This window comes from Magallana gigas, chromosome 4 (assembly GCF_963853765.1).
Source record: "Magallana gigas chromosome 4, xbMagGiga1.1, whole genome shotgun sequence".
Classification (NCBI taxonomy): Eukaryota; Metazoa; Mollusca; class Bivalvia; order Ostreida; family Ostreidae; genus Magallana; species Magallana gigas.
Genome location: NC_088856.1, coordinates 43,235,707 through 43,260,310, shown reverse-complemented (window position 1 = coordinate 43,260,310; position 24,604 = coordinate 43,235,707). Strand labels below are relative to the sequence as shown.

The following is a 24,604-nucleotide window of genomic DNA, read 5'->3' as shown; positions in this document are numbered from 1 at the left end:
TTAGATATCTAAAATATATATGTTTAGTTTTGCTTTTTAAAAAAACTAACTGCGATAAAATCAAGTCTTACAATTAAGTTATTTGTAATGCCAAAAGGGAATAAACGCACGCACTGTGTGTGTGTGTGTGGGGGGGGGTGAGTGTGTGAGGGGGGGGGGTGTGTGTGCGTGCGATTAATGGTCTTGCAAACGCACGTCTTAAATTTCTCTTCATTTTTTTTCTTTGATTATACAGTGATTTTGCAACATCCACAGACTCTGATGATCTCTTGGAACAGATCGATAAACAAGTTCCTCCCTCTTCAAGGTATGGAACAACTTTTTAAAGAAGGGTTTATTCATTTTTACGATGATTATTGATTTATAAGTATAAATTTAAAAGTTTTATAATTACGCCATCATTGTATTTCCGTAATTAAGAAAAGTCCGTGACTCAGATGTTGATATATGCATTTTAAATCTGTATATATTAAGGTAGGTTATTTAATTTGGTCAATTTCTTTAAAAGGCCTCCTTGTCCTGAAAGTCCAACTCCCAAAACTGAAGCTAAGACGGAGGAGACTTTCGTATTAAGAACTCTGCTTAACAATACAAAACCAGCTAGCGAAATAAAAATTAAAAAGGACAGAGAAGTGAAAACAGAAATAACTTTCAAAATGTAATGATATTCACTATTTTAAAAAAATATTTATGATTATTTTGTAAGCTAATACCAATATCCTTGGAAAAATTCTGACGCATTATTATTTTTTTTTCATCATTTTTCTATTAAATAGATACACATCCAGTAGCCCTAGTAGTACCACTACCACTAGTTGTACATACTCCCCGCCTCTGGATGAGAACTGGCCATCCGCCAGTTCTGCACCATTTACCAACGTTGAGGATTATATCCTGACGACTTTCAGGTAATTTAATTGATTTGACTATACATATATATAAATATATTGTTAACTCTCTCTCTCTCCCTCCCTCTCTCTCTCTCTTACACATATGAATAAATGAACAATTAGGTATATCAATGAATAAATATATATTCTATCTGATAAATAACATTAATTTTAACATATTTTTTGTATTTGTTTATGAAAAAAGAGTATAAAGAAATACGAAGCACTTAAACGGAGGTTTACAGAGCCACGGGTCACTGCCACGCGGGAATTTAAAGTTTTAAAGGCTCTACAGAAGAGAATAATGCAGGACATGGAACAAAGTGAGATAATAGTTAATTATCTCACCGATAAATATGGCGGAGATGAACCAGAGAAGAAGCGGGCTAAGTTTATTTCCCTTCGATAAGCCCAATCGCTTGCGATATGAAAAAAAAAAACAATTATCAATTGTTATACAGTGAAACATATAAAATTACTATTCGAAGTTTAAATGGGTCTCCAGAAACAAATGTTTCTGGATATAGAACAGCTTGAAATAATAATCAGGAGATCTCACCGGCAAGTATGGATATGAGATCGAAAAGTGTTTATATAAGTAAGAAAATTGTTGTAAATATTGCTTGTGAAATGAACAAAAAGGTATTGACCTTTATTTTTTATGTACTTAAAGTCTAGAGATGTTTTACCATATATACAATCCTGTTTATGCATGTATTGAGTCACTATTAAAATATAATTACAAACAGTACGAATTTTTTGTCGTGTTTCTCCAAATAAAGTTATTACCAAAGACAGATTTTGACCACAGCCCAGAATGTTTCATGTTCCTGGAGCATCGTATAATCATAAACTCTTATTGGACTTGGCGTAAAATCTAGATAAAAATAAAACGTACCTTCAGAAGGAGAAAAATCTTCAGTTACTCTTCCATCAATTTTTCACTTGTAGTACATTCTGGTATATATACCGTAAACATTGATTTAGGCATATAAAGTTCTTAAATTCATCCATAGCTGTTTTAAAACACATTGTGGTATAAACCATACATATTTATATAGGAAAATATCAAGGTGACCTTCTGAAGGTGACATAAGCCTGTTCTAATTATCAGGATGACTCCAGACTGTTAGCGACCTCAAAAGTTATCCAGGCGGACTTCACCCTGAACTCATTTATCAAGGTAACCTCAAGGTGACCTGACCTTTGCAGGTGACCTGAACTCGACCTCAGTTGACATGACCCTGTCTTTGACCCTGGCCTAGTGACCTAGGTGACCTGACCTCAGTTGACATTACCCTGTCCTTGACCCTGACCTAGTGACCCATGTGATCTGACCTTGACCCTGACCTAGTGACCCAGGTGACCTGACCTTGACCTCATATGACCTGACCTTGACCTAGGTATCAAGGTCATTGGTGACCCTATACTGACTTCAGACTACTACCCTCACTACTTCTATAATTATAAATTGTGGCAATTTGCAAATAAACTAAAAGAAGTCAGCACCAGAGTAATTGCTTACACCATTGGTATTTTAACATGTGTGAGATGATGTCCGTAAGGTATAACTGAATTTTAACTGATAAGTTATTATTGTGTAATTAATCAAAAACCTACTTTCATTTTCGATAAACAAGCCCAAAAAAGTAACAAAAAAATGAGAGTAAGGTGGTGGACATGTTTTGGCGGATCCAAATCAGGGATGGTCCCGATCAAAATATATACTTGCAATGAAATGATATCAAATGATTACGCAAATACTAAATATTTTTACTGTAGGCCTATTTAGAGAATACATAGAAGTTAAAATTTGACATATGTGAATAAATAAAATGAGTCAATTCGTTTCTTTAGTGGGAGATTTTAGTTTTGACACATTCGCTTGCGAAGCACAACCTCTGGTGAGAAAATGGGATAGAACTTTCCGGAAAGGAATAACCAAGAACGCGGATTAACTAATTAACGAAAAGTGTTGGATGAGTTCATCATGCATACAGGCAGATACCTTTGATCGGTATTCGATTAATACAAAAAGTTGATAAATAAATTGGAACAATTCATGCGATTTTAGTATTAATGGAAAGAACTTTCCAGAACGGGGTGCTCAGAAATGGGTTGACTGATTGACATCAATGCAGAAAGTCTAGGGAAATTTACAATCGGGCAGATACTTTGAAACTGACAAATTTGGTTAAAAATATGCATGCTAATGGATAATAATGCATAATCTAGCGTACATGTATTTGAATTTCACACCTTTTTTTATACCACGTCAGATTGTTTGTAAACCTTACACTTTAATTTGTAAACATTATTGATTAATGAACAGATAATTGTATTCTATGTCTATATTTTTATTTAAGACAGTAATAGAAGCAAGGGCACCGCTAAGCGGAGCATCCCCTCGCGACATGAGTAATTGTGTGGGGAATGCATTATTTAGGAATATATAGTTATGTAAATGAGGAGATCACATTCTACTAACCCTCTATTACTACAAAAACTACTGTTTCTTCACCTGTACTAGATCTAAATCCAAAAATATCAAGTTGTTGATTTGAACAGCTTACTTTCACTCTGGTTTCACAGAAGTGAAGCGGAAGTAGTTATTGTCAAGTCGTACATAACATTTCTATTTACAACTGTGTTATTTTTACGATATATTAAAAAGTACTCAACTAATTGACTTGAAAATTATCAGGCTTCATCCTTTTACCGTGCCAAATACTTGTACGAAGTTTGATAAATATCCGTGCAATGGTTTTTCTTTAAACTTGCTTCAAAGTTGAACACACACACATACACGTACAGCAGCGATGTTATATCCCCTTCGCAACAAGTTGCACGAGGGGGTAATAACAAACATTCAAACACACATTAAGCTATTAACTCACTGTAACGTTGTTCTGTCACGCTACTCTCGCTCTGGATGATTGATAACTCTTACTCAGAAATTTCGATTGATAACTCGTATATATATACAAGGTTGATTATGACATTGATTTAATGTAATACTAATTTGTAATAGTATTAATGGTTTGGAAAGGCACATGCATAAATATTTTTAGTTTTGAACGAATTTTGTCATAATGTATGCCCCCCTTCTCCTTTACAATGGTGTAATTTTATCTAAGTTTTTGACCAATTAATATGACATTGCATTTGTTTTAATCTTTTACAATGAGGCATACTTGTGCAAAGATTGAGGAAATTCTATTGGAAGGTTTTTTGGAATTTACTAGAAAATTGAAATGGAATGCACACACACACACATACATACATACGAACACACACGCACGGTAGCTATGCTATATTCCCTTCGCAACAAGTTGTGCGAGGGTATAATTATATTGAAAATTGCCCTAAAGAACCAGATTTAGAGAGATAGACACTAAATACCCATTCACTGGTTTGAAATAAATACATTATGCAGTTTGTTTTTTATTTCGATTTTATAGAATAAGATAAGGAAAAAATCGCACAAAGTGTAACACAAATGAGCCAAAAAAAAATAGTTCAACATATTAAGCATCATATCATAATAATGTGTAAAGTGTTAATTCCCCCGCTTGCGCGGGCTATCATCTAGTATTTTTTAAAATGAAATAAAAAAACAAATTGCTCTTTTATAGCATTTATTTCAAACCAGTGAATGTGTATTTTGTGTACTTTCTCTCAATTTGATTCTTCAGGTCAATTTACAATTTAACTGTCATTACTGTTTCAAATAAGAAAACGTGAAGAGGGTTCAGCAAGCCTAGCCCTTTGTCACGTTTTCTTACCTCGCCTAAATATAGCTTACATGTAATACATGTACTTCAAGATAGTAGCCATGTATTTTTATATAAATGACCCTTAATATGTGATGTTATATATTTATTTATTACTTAAATATGTCCTTATATTTTAATAATACATGTACTATAAAGTTCAAAATTTCTGCCTTTGTTAATAAAAGATTTTCTGACAAAAAACAAAAAAAAACACAAAAAAAACCCCAAAACACAGGAACAAACCAGGAGGTAAAAGTTTTTCTTTTGTATTTGACCATTTGATGCCTTTTAGCATTAACTGTATAACAGATAAAAGATATCCCTGGGGCAACAGTGTTAAAAAAGTGAAAAATAAGCAAAATTGATATATTTCAAGCAACATTTTATAGGGTCTTATGTTAAAAATTAATCAAATTTGAGATGACCCCCTAAACAAACGATGTGGTATATGTGTGATTTTTTATATGAAAATAATTATTAATTCAGTAGAAATTCATGTAAAAAAATTCATTAAAAAATTTAGGGCAGAACAAATTAGACCTGGCCTCGTTCTAATTGAGTGAACTTAGAGAAACTTTATACCGTGCCATGACACTTTTTTACCCATTTTTTTCTTCCGGAGGATCGCTGTTTTCATCTTAAAAATGCAATTATAAAAATTAATTTTTTTTAAGAGAATAAACTGGCGATAATAAGGAATAATTCATAACCTATCACAAATTGTCAATTCTATCGATTTCATGCCATGTTTTATGTTTCATTAAACATTAAATTGTTTTTCGAAGCGTAATAATACGTTTAAAGTAATTTACAAGTATTGATAACTTGTTTGAAATAAATCATCATTTAAACTCATCAGATTAGTTTCCACAAGGACGGTATTTCTGAGGTAAGAATTGATGCTCTTGACGCATTGCATTTTTATTTTTCATTACTTATAGATATCTTTTTTAAATAATGTTTGATCAACTATGAAATAAATAGTTAAATAAAAGCAACAACGGACGCCGCATGATGAACGACGCACGAACAACAATCACAATAGGTCACCTGAGTAATAGTAGTCTTTTCCTCTACAGAAAAAAGCTACTCATATAGTATACATTCCTTCGTGTGTTGTCGTCTCCCTCACGTTTTGTTTCATATTCTAGATAGCCAAACGGAACCATATTAAAAGTTGTGTACATCCCCAGGTACTATATAAATGAATACATCTGTGCACGTCAAGTTGTAAAATGCCCATTTATCATTTTATAGACTTTACGACAATGATTTAATTTGGTTCATGATATATATAGAACATGACTTATGTATATTTTCAGATAAATTGTAATATTTGTTTTGTAGTTAAATGTGAAAAGGTGTGTTTTGAATATGTGAATTAAGGTTTCTTTGGACTTTTTGTATAAAAACGTCTGTCCGCACGTAAGTTTTATCGTGCAATCGTATTTTATTCCTTCAAGTTGCTGGGTCCGATTTTATATCATTTATGTTTATTTGCATGAACGCTTTTAAACGATGGTTATGGTAAGAATGGGTATAATTAAAGTAAATCAAGCGATGTTTCAATGAGTTTCAATGAGTAAAAGATGTACAAAATGGTCAAACAACAAATTTGACGTAAAAGAATAGTGCGTTATTTCGCCTCGTATTCCGACGTCGAGGCGGGTATGACTGTATCACAGCTTTAATATTGCTTATAAATAAGGTCATTATGTTTTTGCATATCAAAAAATAAACCTGTTGTTTACTTTTTGTCCACTTACAATCATGAAGTCTGATAAACCTAATCAATGGGGAAACGAAAACAAAATGGCCCCCTTTTAAAAGCAAGTCCATGACGCATTGTTTGTTTTTAGTATGTTCCTATAAAGAATTATTTATATCAATTATAACTATTTCTAAAATTGACAGTAGAATAATTCTACAGGTGTAAATAGGCGAAAGCTTACAACTTCCAATGATATTTAGTTTGCATGGAGAATTATGTGATACTGTAATAGCCCAAAAGGTCGGATCCTGTAGCTTTCAGCTATATACAGAAGAACCCGTGTAAAGAAGCAATCTTTGTCATGAAGATATACACCTGACAAAACATTGAGGATATACATGTGACAAAACACAATACTTTTTACCATAAAGATTAAGTGAAATGAGAAAACAATTAAATCATCTGAAATAAAACATGTACTTTCCACCAAGTATTGCAGAATAAATTATGGTGATGACAAAAAATCATTATTTTGCAATTAATTTTTCGATGCTTTCTCATTAACATAAATATTGATAAAGAAGTGCTCAGAAAATGCTTTTTCGTTAATATTGAAATAAAAGTGCTTAGCAAACAATATTGCGCATTTCTGCGGGTAATTACAGTCATTTCATGCATATCTTTTACAAATTTATGCTATGCTATGGTATTCAAGTTTAATGATATGCTATGAGATTTGTATGCTATGCTATGAGATTTTTATGCTATGCTATGAGAAATTGAAATATTAATATCTTAATATCCAACCGCCCATCAGTATGATTTTCAAATATCCAACAGTGCATTAAACAAATTAAAAAAACAAAATGTTGAAATGTGTATTTTCAACATGAATCCAAATTTATAACACATAATATTGTCATCCATGCATGTATATCCGATAATTAAGCTACAAATGAAATTTCAGTACCAATATCTCCTTTGCTTAATTTTGATAGATTTGGGGTCACATAAATCAATTCCATAAACTCATTTTGACTTCCTCTTTGAACCTTGAACCATATCACTCCTTTACATTAGTTTTAACAATATAGGGAATACTTAATTGTCGCACAATTAGACTTATATTAATTTTTTTTAAAGAAATCATCCTCTGATTTACGTCAAAATTATAATTTTTCCTTTCCTCTTACAAGTCTAAAATATCATTCAAACGGTATACGTGTCTTTCCAAGAACTTTGGACCTCTACACTTTGCGTTAACTAATTCATCATCTAAATCTATATCTCCTCAGTACAACGGAATTATTTTCTATAAGATGCGCACCTGTTCACTCGTCCATGAATAAAAGGTGTGTTGGTTAAGCTATTGTACTGTTGGAATTATAATTGAACTATATGCTTTTGTATTACAGCACAATTAGATATATGATCGGGTCAATGCTTCTTTGAGGTTCGATAATGGGGATTTTTAAAAGTAAGATCGACAACTTAAAGCTGACATGAATTCATAAATACGCATTATTTCCCTTTTATCTCCGACTACCGCCATATTAGTTGTCGATTTCTATTGTTCTGCTCATCGCTACACACCCCTATATAAGACCGAGAGCACTATTCATGCTTCACCGCATTCAGGTATTTCATACACCCGAACACATTATCTTGGACGAAAAGACGTGTAGAAACGCATTTTGAACAAAAATAATATGACAACCTGCACCACTGCACTGGCAAGGAATATACAATAAACGACGAAACAAGACAGACTGAAATCCAGGCGCAGATACTTAAAAAATTTCTCGATAATTGTAGACTGTTTTCCTGTGTATGTTATAACATCGCACATGCGCGAACCATACACTGTGGCAGATCGAGCAATGTCAATTATCGCATGGATTTTAGAAATTGGGCGTTTTTGTAGGAACGGATGGAAACGATTTATATTGTTACGTTTTTAGATTTACTCTCCTTTAGCTAATGTGTTGGATGTAGTGCTGCAAGGGTTTTTCAAGAAGATGCAGACGTTATGCACTCTGTATGAATGACACACGTGTTCGATGTGAATGTGAAGTAAGGCAGCACTGTCTGCGCAAAATAATACGGAAACCTCGGAAATCCTTTCAAAGAATAAATATATTTTGTATTTCATTGATATTTGTTTTCTTTATTGTAACATTTTACTACAATGTACAGTATATGCATTTAGAAGTCCGTGCAACCTGATTGCCTCGATCGGAAAGCAACCGACCGTAACTTTCTCGCCCGGTATATATACCCCAGTGGCAGTAGAGGAACGATCGAAACTAATATGGCGACGAAATGCTTTTATGAATTCATGTCAGCTTTAAGTAATAGTAAGATCATATGAAGAGAAATCCTCGTCATGAAGAATGGGCGGAGCGGAGCGAAGCGAAGCGTATGATCTTACTGACTTAGAACAGAACCCAAACCAATAAAATCAAAGATCTGAGGAAAATACATCGCTCCCTATTGTGTCCAAATATTGCCGTGTCTTAATTGACATGTATAGAGCCCGATGTATTTCTTTACGTGAAAATCGAACACGTGTATTTTAACATGGACTTTCAACCAAGTCATGTTAGAATTAATATGACTTAAAGGATATTGTTTTTGATTAAATGAGATATTGAAATTGTGTTAAGTTACTTAATCTACACATATGATTTAAAATATACCTAAAATCTGTACAAAGTAACCAAATACATGAAAAACCCGTTTTCTCTCTTTAATGAATATCAATGCGACGAAAACTATGCCCAAGCAGTTTTAAAGACATATCTAATATCTGATATTCAAGACAACTGTGTTTGCAATTTAAGATTGAAAAAATGAAATGAGTGAATCTTTCACAAATTCATTGTGATCTCAAATAGTATATTTTGCTGGCAGCTTTTCTTTGATGTGTGTGTGTGTATGTATTGGGGGTGGGGGGTATACATGAAGTCACGCAACGCAGGTTCCGAAACGCACCTTTTCAAAGTTTCTACCAATCAAGAAATCTTCAGTGTTCGAGAAAAAGAATAATTTTTACAACGAAGACTTCATTCTTAGCTAGAATTCGGGACATTTGATTGGCTGAATAACTGGGTTATGTTCTGAATCCGGAAAAATCATACCGAACCAATTTGAATAATTTCTATTTAAATCAGAGGGAGGAGACATTTAAATCGACCAGGGTTCGGGTCAATTACTTTGAAATGTAATTAATTACTTTCAAAAACACCAATAATTTTGTCAATTACTTGCAATGAGCATTACATTGATTTTTTCAAATGTAATTAATTACTTTCAATTACTTTGACAAATGTAATTAAATACATTTCAATTACTTTTAATATCTTAATAAAAGAACATATACATGAAGAAACAGCACTGAGACACATAACACTTTTTTATGGAAATGTCTTTAAAAGTTTGCGTTCCATTTAATCATTAGTTATAGACTTTGCTTTAACATAATATATAAACATTAAAATGGGTACTAAATTCAGTGTCATTGGGTTCATGGTTGGTTCTGAACAAGATTTCTCGTACTAAACTTTTAGTCCATACTACATTTGTTCTTGGGTATGAGAGGGCTTCAGGCCTGAACAAATTAGACCTTTTCTAGAGTGTCATGTTGTGTAAACACATCAAACATAATGAGACACTTAATTAGTGTTTAAACACAAGCCCATTTAAAACAGGTATGCAACGTAAAGATAATTATGAAATTTCTGTCTCATTCTCCTGTTAACCTTATATACCTGTACATGCATATATTTGTTTACATTTATTTATACTGATAAAATGTACTGCTTAAAGCTTAAAGTTGATAAAAAACTGAACTATTATAACACCTTTTAAAACTTTTAACTTGAAAAAAGTAATTGAAATGTAATTGAAAAGTAATTGAAAATACATGTTATTTTTGGAATGTATTTAAATACATTCACTTACTTGTAGTTGAAAGGAGACTCAATTTCAAATTAGTTCCAAATACTTTTAAAAAATTAATTAATTAGACTCAATTACAAATACTTCTTTCAAATACCCCATCCCTGAAATCGACATTATTTTGCTGATGAATCAATTGGCGCGTTTGATGAATTCAATTCTAATGCTTTATTTTATGTTTGGCAAAAATCGAATAAAGCTTGGAAGTTGCATATTAGCATACTGATTAAACAAACATTCCTAACCATACAAAGTCGATAGGAAGCGAGTTAAAACATGTCAGTGGTTTACAATGAGCACAACTGACAAATGGATTGAACCCACGTGACTATTTGAAATAATTTATTCCATACGAGGGTTCAACATTGGTTACGCAGGAAATAGCTCTCGCTTGCTATAGGAAACAACTTGATATTTTCATATATCTGTCCCTATTTATGTACCAACCTACTGTGGTACAAAGTTCTTATTTTCATAGGAGTTTTCTAAATGTATGATGCGTCTTTCTTCTTTTTCACAAGTTTCTAGAAAATGTATAATGCGTCTTTCTTCTTTTCCATAAGATTCTACTCAGTTAAGCTGACGGTAAACAAAGGCTTTGAATTTAATGCCCGTCAATGATTTATCATTCTGCTTAACTTGAATCTTTATTTTTTAACTTTTTTCCGGGGCCCATAAGTGCTCTAATTCTTTGTCAGTTTTAAAACACAAATTTTATGTTAGAAATGCATAACGTCAAACTGTTTGCATAGTAAATAGTACATGTTTCTAAACAGAAATTTGAAAAAATGTCGGAAAATCGGAATTTTGAATTGTCTACCCGCTGTAATGACTTTGCATTACAGAATTTAAAAATTAGAAATGTAAGTTGCCATAACAATATGCAATTACTAAAAGCATGGGTGGAATCATTGGAATTTGTGATGGTCAATTTTCGTGGTATTCATGGGTAGCCCTTCCCCACGAATTTATATCCTCAACGAAAAAAAATTAGAAAGATTATTCTTTTTTACTGAAGTAAAAACTGACGTACCCACAGAATTAAATCCCCACGAATAAGTTAAAACAAACAATTCACGAAAATTGGCCCCCACGAATTTATATGACTCCACAGTATAGTAATTTATTATTTGTTTCCGAAAGTTTAATGACGATTGTTTCCTGTGAATGTATCTTTTTATTAGACTCTTATATCTAATTAGGGTCAAATGACACGTTCCTTAATTAAGCATCGTTTTTGTATCTCCTTGTAACAAAGAGTTCCAATAAAAATTATCCTAAGTTTATCTGAAATCGGTTTCAGGAATTGTGTGCAATTACCGGTATGTCCCTTCCTGTGCTCTATTACATTTTGGAATGTTCAATTTCAATAATATTATATTATATAATAGGAAAATGCATCCTGTAGCATTTCGCACAAATGCCTTGTAAGGTACCCTAATTTTTCACAAGAAAGCTTGTCAAAGTAATTGTAAAACAGTAACATTGCAAGGAAAAGTATAACATTGAAATTAATTTTTCTCTATTTATTCATTTTGCTAAAATGTTTACTCTCGTTTTTGATGATTTGACACATGTTACAGCTTTTGTGGCAAAATATTTTTTCTGAAGGTTTATTTTTTATTGCCGACTCTTTTGTGATTTTTTTTACCACTCATCGAAAGAGGGCATATCCCTTCATTTCATTTGGTAACTGCAATGCCGGTCAATTTGATTTTAGATATTTGTAAGATCTTTCTAAATAAACATTTTCTAAAACGTTTACCGCGACTGCGTATTTCTTGAGTTATATTTGTTTGAATCCTTGCATTTTTTAATGGATAAATGGTGTCTTTGGTTCCTAATAAACTTAAGATTACTATTACAAACGGCCTGAGTTTAACAAATAATGTTATTGTCTAAAACCCTGAAATTAAAAAGAAATCAAAGCATTACACATAATAATGCATTAAAGAAATATCGGTAATACCCTCATTGAAAACCATATTGTCGTATATCCAATGTACATAATGTACGTAATGCATAATTTTTTCTACCTGTGACTATACAAATCGTAATAAATAGCAATTGGTAATACATACTGAGTAAGCAATTAAGTAGAGACGCAAATGAAAAAGAAAAATGAGAAATATGTCCACCAATTATTCATTATCGTTGGTTTGGTACAATATAATATGCACATAAATAAGCTTGCTTAAGGTAGATGGGTACACCTCTCAATATGAATGTAATGAAAAAGAAAAATGAGAAATATGTCCACCAATTATTCATTATCGTTGATTTGGTACAATATAATATGCACATAAATAAGCTTGCTTAAGGTAGATGGGTACACCTCTCAATATGAATGTAAACAAAAGAAAATTACAACCAGAATAATTTTACTGGTTTAGAATTTTCCGAATTTTACAATATTTGACCGAAAAAATACGTTTCAAAATTATAAGAAAGTAAACTTCATACAACCTTCAGCGGATATCGAAATCATGACTTAAAAATCACAATATATGCTCTATGCCTTTGCAAATGAAATTCTATTTCTTTACCATCGAAAGAGTTTTTATTATAATGTATTTTTAATTTTGTAATTTTTTTCCACATTAATATCAACAAGCGTCACATACCATCTTTAATACGAATTTATTGAATTTTTGACATTGTTTTAATTTCTTATAATTTGGCAAACTTGCTTGCCCTAAACAATGAGTCATTGGGAAACTTTTTTTTCATTTTAACGTCATTACAGTGAAAATAATAATAATGTAAATGTTTTCTTTTAATTATATCCAACAATTGATAACACCTATTTTCAGTACTAAATACACCATGGAGAAATTATATAAAATATAATATCAAGTGAAATCATCTATAAAGTAACCATTTTAACTAAAACTGATTAATAATAATTAATTTAAGATGCATTATTTATATTAGTTCGGTTTTCAAAAAAACAAACCACTTTTACTTTAAGTAGAGCAAGGCTAATTTTTTAAACATCAAGGAAATAATTTCATTTACTTATTTTAGGTGGAATTGGTAATCATGCCTGTATTCTGGATTCATTGCCGTTTGTGTACATTTGGTCTGTTTTTCATCGCTTTCTCCGGCCTTGTCTCAGGTTCAAGCAATCATTCATTTGTCAAAGATGTCGCTTTCAACGAACGTTTGCCGATTAACAGCGCTGTTTACTATATGGAAGCAAATGATGGTACAGTGAGTCGATCCCATTGTGGAGCAAGATGTTCATCAAAGGGTTCAAAATGTGCTGGTCTGCTATACAACCACCTTACAAGGACTTGTCATGTTCTGAAATCTCGACTTTATGAGCGTTCTGTCGACAAAACTATCGTGAAGGCTGGATGGGAACTTTTCATCACAAGCCAAAATGGTAATAATGTGTATGTTACTCCAAAAGACCTTACCAAGCTTAAATATATAATGTCAATTATTGCAAGTAACGAATTTCATTATACTTCCGCTTAATTGCGTCCAGTATGATACTTGGGAGGTACAGGGAACGATAACTCAATTCATTGTCTAAATTTATTCACTTTAAACAAGATAATCTATATAAATTTGTACTTGTAGGTAATTGTGGTATAATGTTCACTTTATATATTCCTTAGCAAATCATAAAACTTAATATCATACATGTGCATTTTTTGTATCTCGTCGTTTGATATGTGGTAGAAATATACAGTGATAATAAGTTAAAGTCTAATTTTGTTTTGCTCTAGAAATCTGTATTTAGTTCTATGGTAAATTTTTTGAACTTCAGCCATTATTACACTTTTGTATATGTAGCACTTTTCATTAAACTTCTGACTCTGAAAACCTTTAAAAAAATCCAACCCCTCTCTCTCGTGAAAGAAAAAACCCACAGCATACAACAAAAGTTTAAATCCTTTTGACAAAACCTCTGGAAATTATTTTATATGGCAATTTTAATATCTGAAATAAGATAGTTTGCTAAAAAAAAACAATTGTAAAATATTTGCTCTTACTTTGATACTTTGTTACAAATCTATCTGAATCTATCATCTTTCATTGAGTGCTTTTCCCATACCGACTTTCAACGTATTATTTAATTATGTTAATATTTTCTTCAAAAAAAAGGTATACATCATGTATAAAACTAAAACCGATTGTAGCCACCAGTTTGTTATAATTATTAGGGGAGCTATATTTACGCACAAGTTCTTGTAGTGTTTTTTATAAGAGTATGCCAGAAATGGTCCGTAATCAGTGAGGGAGACTTGGCCATATGCCAATTTTTAAAATTATTAAGAAAGTATTTGTCTTTGTCACCCACAACTCAAATAAAGATAATATAATTATTTGCTCATTGAATAGGACTTTTGATTATTTTACAGCTTGTGATCAAGGGTGGCATCTCTACGGAGGTCATTGTTACCTTTACAGAGAAACTGGCATGTCTTGGACTGACGCAAAGGTATTGATGTTATTAAAAACAAGACGCCGATTTAAAATTAAATTCGAACTTGTTGATTCTTTTATAATTATGCATCAAACGCTTTTCCTTACTTTATCTTCAGAGAGATTGTCAGATACGTAACGGGCATTTAGTCATAATAGAAACAGAGGAAGAGAATACATGGTTAAAAGAGGCGTTTTTACCACTGCTAGAGCACGGTAATTCATCATCATCATCAACACCATTATCATCATCATTATTATCACCATTATCATTTATGACAATAATAACACACACACACACAAATATATATATATATATATATATATATATATATATATATATATATATATATATATATATATATATATATATATATATATATATATATAACAACTAGATAAATTAGAAATATAGAAACAACATAGACAGGGACAAACGTCAATTTGGCATGGATACTTCAATAATATCAATATCGATATACGATATATAATATATGATTATTAATTTTTCTCATCATTTAATTACACTTAATTTTTTTTATTAGTTTTATTACATATGATTCCGCATTTAGTAAAAAGCCAATTGTAACACTGATGCATATTATACATATTGAGATAAGACATATTAAAGATTTTTAAGGACAGTTGCTTTAACACGTACATGTACTTCTTTTTTCAAAAACATATTAATTCATTTTCTTTTAAGTTAAACGTGTTTTAAAGAAAAACAATTAATGACACTAACGTTTGTAAATGAATATTTGTCATTAATAAATATATCTTGTGCAAAAACAATAAAACTAGTTTGAAAGCCAATGTGTTTTAAATGACCAATAGTTTTGGTTTTAAAAAACATTGAAACATTAAAAAAACCGAAAAGGATAGAAAAAACCTAACGTTTTTAAAATGGTTACTTCTCATTATTATATTTATACTGTGCAACAACGTTAACAATAAAATAATTTGAAAGCCAATGTATCTTAAACACCAATATTTTTCCTTTTAAAATCATTGATACATTTACACCCCCCCCCCGAAAAGATAAAAAACAAGGTTATTCTATTAGTTCAACTAACAACGAGTTGTATCAACCAAAATACACGTGTTAAATTAAAAATTTAGAAAATGGTGATATAGTATTAATATTTGATTTGGTTTATTGTAGATATTTGTAATCTATGGATCGGAGCCAGTGATGAATATCAGGACGGGGTGTTCCGGTGGCTGAACAATAAGACTATGATTCCGGGACTCTGGAATCTTGGGGATCCCACTAATTTTGCCAGTGAGGGGGGTGTGATGCTGTGTACAAACGGTTTATGGATCGACGGAGGTTATTCTGACACAAATAACTTTGTTTGTGAAAAGGAATTGTAAGCAGATTGCAAATATTTTGTAGTTTTTATGGTTAAATAAATATGAATTGCTTCATCAAAGCATTGTTAAAAAAGTTTTTATATCTTTCGTATTCAACTGTGTACTTTTTTGTCATCAACCGTGTTAGAAAGGGAACTACGTCTTACTAAAAATAGATACAGTTAAATGTATCCGTCGCAATATTATTTTCCAACCTCGGCACTGATTTATAATGGTGTCTGTAACCACTGGATTGTCATAAATTCAGGAAACCTGCATTAAGAAATAAATATAATCTGTGTATAAAATCAGCTGCAGCTGATATTCTGAACCGTGATTTCAGGAAAAAGACAGTTTAAAACATGATTTTCATTGTGTTTACCAAATATTTAAGCCCCGGTACACCATATCAAACAAAGCTATTGGAATGAAGCATCCTTGAAAGAATCTTTATATTAAATGTTATAAACTTGTAGTCATTTTTATCTAACTCGTTGTGTGTTTTCTATAGAAAACACACAACTTGTTGGATAAAAATCATATACCATCGCAAATCATGAGAGATCCTATATTTATTTACCAGCAAAAATCCATAAACCATTATGAGGCATGAATGCGTCAATTACTTTGTAAATTAGCATTGTTTGGTAGGGTGCATCGAAGCTTAACTTCTCGGTAAATACAATAAAAATCATGTTTTAAGATGTCATTTTTTATGAAATATTAATAAAAGTACCAAAAATAAAAATTTAAAAATTACGAACAATTGTCATTTTATTGACTAGTGAAAAATATCTGGAATGCTTACAGTTTCTCAAAAAAGGGCAATAAAACAGCTCTTGGCCTCTTCTTTGAAATATCGTAAAATTGAAATTGAATTCCCTGTACACGTTTTATAAAACAAACTTTAGCAATTAAGCAATTATCTCACCTGGTCAAATTCCCGTTTTTGCACCCATTTTTATTCAAAATTTTCAAGTGTGTGAAAAACGGGAACACACCTAGGATAAATGTGACACATTACTCACATGAACATGTCGCATGGCGAAAATAATTGCATTTAGCAGTTTTTTCTGATTAAGAATAAAAGTTACAATAAATCAAAGTACTGAAGTACTGACGGGAGTTGATTTTATCGATTATCATTTTTTTTAAAATCAACTTATCTTGAATGACAATTAGTTTCTAGGCTGTATTTGAATTACACAGTCTTTTATTATATGAATTTTAGACTTTTCTGACAAGAATTTCGAGAAACCTCATATGAATCATGTTGTGTAATATTTAAAGATAGATTTCAAACTATGTATAAGTAATTAAAGCAATTCTAAAAATGTTAAGGATCCAAACACTATTGATATCGAAATCTAGTCTCGTTCAACCAGACTCTCAGCTGTCTCCGTTAATCTCCGACAAGCAAGAGAGCCGTTCTGCTTCTCGTAGATTTACGGAGACAGCCGAGCGTTTGGTTTAACGAGGCTATATTAAACTGTGGCGTAGGAATACACGAGACTATAAAAATATCTTAGTTTTTCGTATTATATAAAATCTGACTTTTTTCAAAGTGTTTATTGATAAGTTTCCTTAAAAAACAATGGTTCAGCATACATTACTTTGAACTTTTCAATTATTTTCAAGAACTAAGTCTTGTGCTTAGGTCCAGACACTGTTTCACTTTCGGTTTGCCAGAGTAACTGCATAGGAGAGTTGATTAAAATCAACTCCCAAAAATCAACATTATAAAAACTAATCATAATAAAACATTCTGTAAATCCTTACTTAACTTCCGCCTTCGAAAAAAGTGTTTGTATACAATTTATGAATGTGCAATGTGAAATATTTTGTTAAAGAAAGCAGTTCCAACAGAACTCAGTGACAATTTAAACCACAGTCCAATATAACATCTTCATAAATCATTATTATTAAGTGGAAAATTATATTGGATATTTGGTTTGAACATTTTATTGCATAAACATATACAAATAGTTCGAACACAAGTTCTTACAATTTACGAGGTTCTATTGTTGAACACAGTAATAAACTCTCTGAACTGGAACCAGGTGACATGATTTTTGCGGATAAAGGATTTACAATTCACCCTCCAGACAGAGTGCCAGCAGGCATTCATCTTAACATTCCCTCTTTAAAAAAACGATGGAAAATATACACCCGCTGTAGTAGAGATGTGCAGAAAAATTGCCAAATCACGCATCCGTGTGGAGAGGGTAAATGAAAGAATTAAAAACTTTTAAATCCTTTCTCAATTTCCTCATACATTTACTTTGCAGTACTTGAGCTTCAAACTATTTCAAGTCTGTTGTATTCTTTAAAGGACAGTATAGGTTTGAGCCTAAAATGGACCCATTAAATGAACATCGTCATTTTACTGTAATTCTTTGCTTTATTCGTACAGATAATTATATCTTTCAAGTTTTTTCCATTATTTCCATTTTCTTTTAAGTCTTCACAATATAAAAATATGACATCATAAAGTCCACCTTTTCCCGCTAAAATCGCATTTTTAGCATAAAACGGCTTGTTTTCAAGCAGTTTGTCTTTAAGAAAACATTGAGCAATTGCTTGAACAAACAAAATATTTTCACCAAAGATGTAATCTCTCCAGTACTTATTAGTGACAAAAAGCTCTGTATCTTGCTTGTAACTCTATGGATGTCTCTCAAATTTAATTTGATCATTAGAAATGCAATTCCAAACCACTGTAAATAGTAAAAACAGAACCAGAGCAAAGCTCGTTGCAAAGCACTGAGTGGGTCTTGTAATAACTCAGATTTGAAACAAAATTAGCCCTTATTTTTTAAATTTATGTTTTCAATTCAATTAGGATGGTTATGCTAAATTACGTTGAATTGGACCGAATAGTTCATGAAAAGAAGATTTTTAAAAATGCACTCCCTTTTTAAAGTTTTGAAGTTTTTTTCAGCTTTGAACGCAAACTGGCCTTTCACTTCTGCAATTTTTTATTCGCCTTCCCAATAGGATGCTGGATTTGTTGTGCCAAATTTGGTTGAAATTGGCCCAGCAGTTTAGAGAAGAAGTTTAAAATGTAAAAAGATAACAGACGGACGACGGACAAAATGTAATCAGAAAAGCTCACTTCAGCTTTCAGGTCAGGTGTGTTAAAAAGAAAAGGATTGTTTAAATCTTCCAATCGTATAGGGAAAAACTGGCAAAAAGATTGCTGGTAAACTTTGAACTAGAGAAATGTGGAAACGTTCCTCTTCCCCTTAAGAAAATATTGCTAGCCATTTTTCAGATAATAAAATTTTAAATTAAATACTGCGCAAAGATAGGTTCAAATACTTTATGTTACAATCGATCCTTTCCCGGGTCTCAAGGTATCACTTGTAAAACAATCCCGAACTGTTGATTTTAAATATGCTTGAAATAGCTTACAATACAGATTCTTTTTTTTTGGGGGGGGGGGGGGGGATTACAACATGACATTTTTTATTATCCATTCAAGCTGTGTTAAAATAATATTAAGTTTCTCATTGTTTAGTCTTCAAATATGAACTACGTTGGGTAAAACTGATGTCATGGGTTGGAAAATGCTTTATGTAACATTTGATGGAACAAGTAACTTAAAGATAAAATTAATCAAATATAAGCACAATGACCACAAGGTATAACAAGCTCGAAAATAAGGAGCCAAGCTTACAACGAAGTGACTTTTTGGTACAAAAATATCTATTTAATATTTTCAAAAAAATTAAATCCAGCTAAAACGAGATCGTATATAACGAGACTACGTTTAATACGAGGTAAAAACTTGTGCCCGTTATTTGTAAGCGTTATCGAATATAACGAATATTAGCAACACGTTTGATTGCACATGCATGTACAGAAGTTCCAAACATTTCTGCAAACGATGCGTTTATCGCAGTAACGATTTAACAAACCTTCCTCAAGTAGAAAAACGGACACCGAGGATACCACATTCGGTAAAAACTGATTGAGATTTTTGGAACTTACCGAAGAGTTAATAAAGAATTTAAAAAAAAACTCTTCGTCCCGCAGTTTCTGCCTCTCGTGAAGAGAAAGTAAATATAACTCGTATTTACCTATTCCATGGCCATTTACATAAACATGCTGTTAGTATGTTTCATTTGACCAAAGTTTGAATAAGACGTTTTTTTTACGTCTTTAACGTCAATACACTTCAAGCAGTGTGGATTAAGAGAATGCAACCACGCAAAAATCCCATTCCGATGGTGAAAGGCCAGAGGGGAATAAATCAGAAGTAAAGCGTAGATATTGATACTGTAGAATGGTCCCATAACCTGTTAAGAATAAACTGCGGACTTCAAATGCGAAAAAATCCGGAGCACCTCAACAACAACCAATTGATGCAACCATTTTTTACACAACTGGGACCACGGGACTGGAACAAATAATGTCTTCAGTGGCAGAGATGACGTTGCCGGAAATAAATAGAAAGATTAAAACGTTTCTTTCTCAGCAGCTGGACACATATATGATTGAAAGTAGCAAAATCTCGTTTAATTCAGTTATAAATATATCAGAATGATGTGCTTTGAACGAATATAATAAATTTAATGCAAGTGCTTCACATGTATGTTTACACGATTTATAGAGTATAAACAACGTGCATGATGACCTAGTTATGCACGCTCCACAATAAGTTAGGCAAACGATCATGAAAGTTAAATTCGTTGAATGGCACAACTCTTGAATAAGATTACCAACATTGATGCATAGTAAGATGTATATATTTATATTTGAGTTTTTTTTTGTCATCACATGTTGACCAATCTCTCAGTCTTATCAAATATATGGCAAAATTAATTTTTTATATTCTTGTGAATGTTCGGGTTCGATATTCTGCATAACAGTGCATTGTTTTCATAATTTCCACTAACCGGTAGGGGGCGTGTAATGCTTATGCAATACTCTCAGAATGCTTGTTGATTTTAAACGCTATCTCCATTAATTGGAGGATAAATGCAGTTCTAAAAATAAAGGTGACAATAGAAAATAGGTATATATATTTTTCTACTCTTGAAACAAGCAAAATGCTTATACATGTATTACCGATTCCCCTAAGGATCTATCTTTGATCCGCGTCAGACCGAGTATTAGCACCAATACAGTTTTATGCAGAATGTTCCTTGAAATTGCACACTATTTTAAGTTTTGATTCAAAACAGACATCCATCATTTTTAAAAGCATGGCTATGATTGTATTATGCAATCCAGTGTTTATATTTTCAACCACATGTATGGTGGTTTACAGGACCGATAATTCTGTATTTAATATCATCGTTTAGTTTACATAACCGCTAAATGATAAAACAAGACATATATTTAAATGTTTTTTCATGTTTTAACATAAATCAAAGTAGGATATTACATGTAAAACGACCAGTACTTGCGCATTTTGAGAATATTATCCCAACTCTTCCGCCCGAAATTTCACAGGAACTGCACAAATCTCGGGGAAGTCTCGTAAACTTTCATTCGAGCACCTCTGGATTTATTACATACTTAATAACGATAAAGAAAACATGCCGAACATATTCTCAGGGGTTACGAGCTACGTCAATTTTGGACTCCCCCGTTTCACATCTATCTCTGTGTATCACTCATTAATCGCTGAAAGGTTTAGCGCACGCGACAATTTTATTATTTATCTTAGGAAATGGTTTTTGGGTGTTTCTGACAACACAAAAATGATTTGATAAGAAAATTATTAGAAGGAATCAAAAGATCAAACCATTCAAAAGTATGCACATTTCCTATTACAAAACACATTCCTGATAATCTTATAAAAACAGCATCTTTAGTATGTTCGTCAAACTTTAGGAGCCATCATTTTTAACTGCATTTTCAGTAGCTATTTTTGAGTGTATTTACTTAAAGTCCAAACAAAATGACTCAAGTTATTTCTCTCGAACATTTAAAATTTGTAGCGAATCAAAGATCGACGGAGGATTACAGATGAACTAATAATTTCTATTTAAATTAGTCCGTAGTGTTGGAACCGACAAAAATTGTTGGAACCGACAAAAATTGTGCATGTCCTGTATTGTGATTAACAAACTATATAGCTATGAGACCAAAAATAAGTGGTCAGTTATTTTTGCATTTGGATGGCAGTCCTCTGACAATGTTTCAATTTCGCTCAGTATTACATGTAAAAAGACGCTTGAAGTTGCTCGTCTTTCAAAATCTCATTACACATCTCATTTCTCTCGTATCATGACGACGTCGGATAAGTTTTTCTTACGGCCATTTAGAATTAGAAATTACAAAGTAAGGTGGATTGAGTTCTAAATATCACAGGTTTAATAGGAATAAGTAATATTTGTCCTTATGTTCTTTTTATATAGTTTAGGTGATAAAGTTGTTTAGATTGTTGATTCTTTGCAAATTACATAGGCTTTCTTCACAATTAACTTCATATGCATAGATGGGGTCGATTTTGAATTCAGACGAAAAATAAATTACAGGTTTTTTGGCAAGGTAAGAGAGGCATGAAATATTTTGACCCCCCCCCCAAAAAAAAAATGATATGAACCCCACCTGAAATTTTTATTATCAATTGCGGTGCGAATGATATAAAAGAAAGTCCATTAATGCATTTACTGTCCATTATATGATTAATCTTTTAAAGGTTACAACAAATGTTCTCAAAACAAATATGTGTTGGTTAATATGTTTGTAAAAATATCATGATGTAATACATGTAGGTCATATTCAGTCAAAAAACATTGTTACAATCAGACTCATTAACTTTATGAATTATTTAGATACAGTGCTAGTAAACGGTAAGTTCTTTCTAAAAAATAAGAAAATACTTGGTCTTCAAAAGAATGTTTTTGTAGAAATGGAGTTCCACTCCATTGCATTTTATAAAAAAAATTTGCTTTTGTTCAAAAACGGTTATTTGAGCTTGAGTTTCAATGTCGGTAAGGTCGTGGCCACAATAGACAAAAAAAAAACCAAAAGTTTTGAATTTTTCTGTTTGAATGAGCTTTTTTAAGATTAAAAAGCAGTGTTTTAATTATTTTCACAACCCCCCCCCCCCAAAAAAAAAAAAAAACAAAAAAAAAAAAACAACCCCCCCCCCCCCCCCCAAAAAAAGGAAAAAGAAAAAAATAGCGAAAACTATAGCAACCAACAATATTAAAGTTTTAACAGAACAGTGGTATCAATGAATCTGAATTCACATTTCTACGGCAGTTCAGACAGCACATAGTTTAAATCAGCTGCTGATTTTGCCCAAGGAAACATAAGAGCAGGTTTTCTCTCAAAAGTTTCTTTTTCATAATTCATGCAATTTGCTGGTTCTGAATTAGAGAGGAAGATTTTTTCAATAACTTATCTCATATTTGAAAGGTGAAAGATAAATTGCTTCTATCTCCCGGAGGAAAGACTGAGTAGTTTTTGAGAGGGAGAACAGCAACAAAGAACATCAAGCAGAGCATTGGATATATAGGCGAAGGGAACTGATACATGTATCTTCAATGACTCGACAGGCAAGTTTATATCAAATGGTAAGTTTTTGCTAGTTTAACATAATTAATTCCATCGGACAACTTTTTGCGAAGGGGATGTAGCATCGCTGCTGTGTGTGTAAGTGTTTATTTCGGCCTTATAAGCGCGATTAAAAAAAATCACTCACACGTATGTTTATGAAACTTACGGACACTTTCTTTTTAGCATGACTAAAGGACAAACCCTTTTCATTTTCAAGAAATTCTATTAAATATTGATAAAAAATCGTTAAAACTGCAACATTAAAAGCACAAAAAGAAATTTCCGGTACGAAAGTGAAAGTAAACATTTCAAATGTTCAACTTGATATTTTATTTGATATAGGCCTAGTAAATGAAAGAACCTATATCATGTTTTTATTTTAGAAATGGGGAGTTAGAAGGATGTTCCTAATGAAAATTTGGAGCGGGAAGGAGATTAAGTTTACTCAAGGTTTATCAGAACATGCAGCCTTCTGGGGCAAATTTCGGGCTATGTTTCCCAAATTAATAAAATTTGAACAGGTCCAAAAATTAAAAGATATTTGACGAGTACCGTCAATTTTTTTGACGTTACTATCGACATGTTAACTCGAATTTTCCAGACTACAGATCGCTAAATCTTAAGCTGTGTTTCTATGCATTATTAACATATATTAGCATACACTAATCGTCTGAATGTATATCATAGAAAACTAAATATACTATATATTAATAAACTTTAAAACATATTTGATGTGTTTCCGCTGGGACTACAGGATATTGTACAACTACGTAAATGTATCCCCCCCCCTCCTCATCCCATTACCAATGTTTACAAACTAAAGCGTTGAGATAGATATAAACGAGGTAATTTAATTCAAAGTGGTTTTTAAAAGATTCATATTCGGTATTTCCAATACCTCGATGCATCCCCCCAGCAATGTTTATGTCGCGAGGGGATGTTCCTCTTTGCGG

General features: G+C 32.0%; 1 protein-coding gene across 1 annotated transcript; it reads left to right on the top strand.

The window, feature by feature from the left end:
* Positions 1–5,527: 5,527 nt before the first annotated feature.
* Positions 5,528–16,317, top strand: LOC105319900 (snaclec rhinocetin subunit beta-like). Its single transcript, XM_066082525.1, has 5 exons — positions 5,528–5,555; positions 13,365–13,725; positions 14,711–14,790; positions 14,894–14,990; positions 15,940–16,317. The coding sequence occupies exons 2-5, from the start codon at positions 13,380–13,382 to the stop codon at positions 16,149–16,151; spliced, it is 735 nt and encodes a 244-aa protein (XP_065938597.1). The 5' UTR covers positions 5,528–5,555; positions 13,365–13,379; the 3' UTR covers positions 16,152–16,317.
* Positions 16,318–24,604: the final 8,287 nt, after the last annotated feature.

What these genes read in the sequence shown, in the direction of transcription:
- LOC105319900 (XM_066082525.1), top strand. Translation starts at nt 13,380, where the DNA reads ATGCCTGTATTCTGGATTCATTGCCGTTTGTGTACATTTGGTCTGTTT. An exon ending in TTTCATCACAAGCCAAAATG is followed by an intron (nt 13,726 to 14,710) that starts GTAATAATGTGT and finishes ATTATTTTACAG; the next exon opens with CTTGTGATCAAGGGTGGCAT. An exon ending in TTTACCACTGCTAGAGCACG is followed by an intron (nt 14,991 to 15,939) that starts GTAATTCATCAT and finishes GGTTTATTGTAG; the next exon opens with ATATTTGTAATCTATGGATC.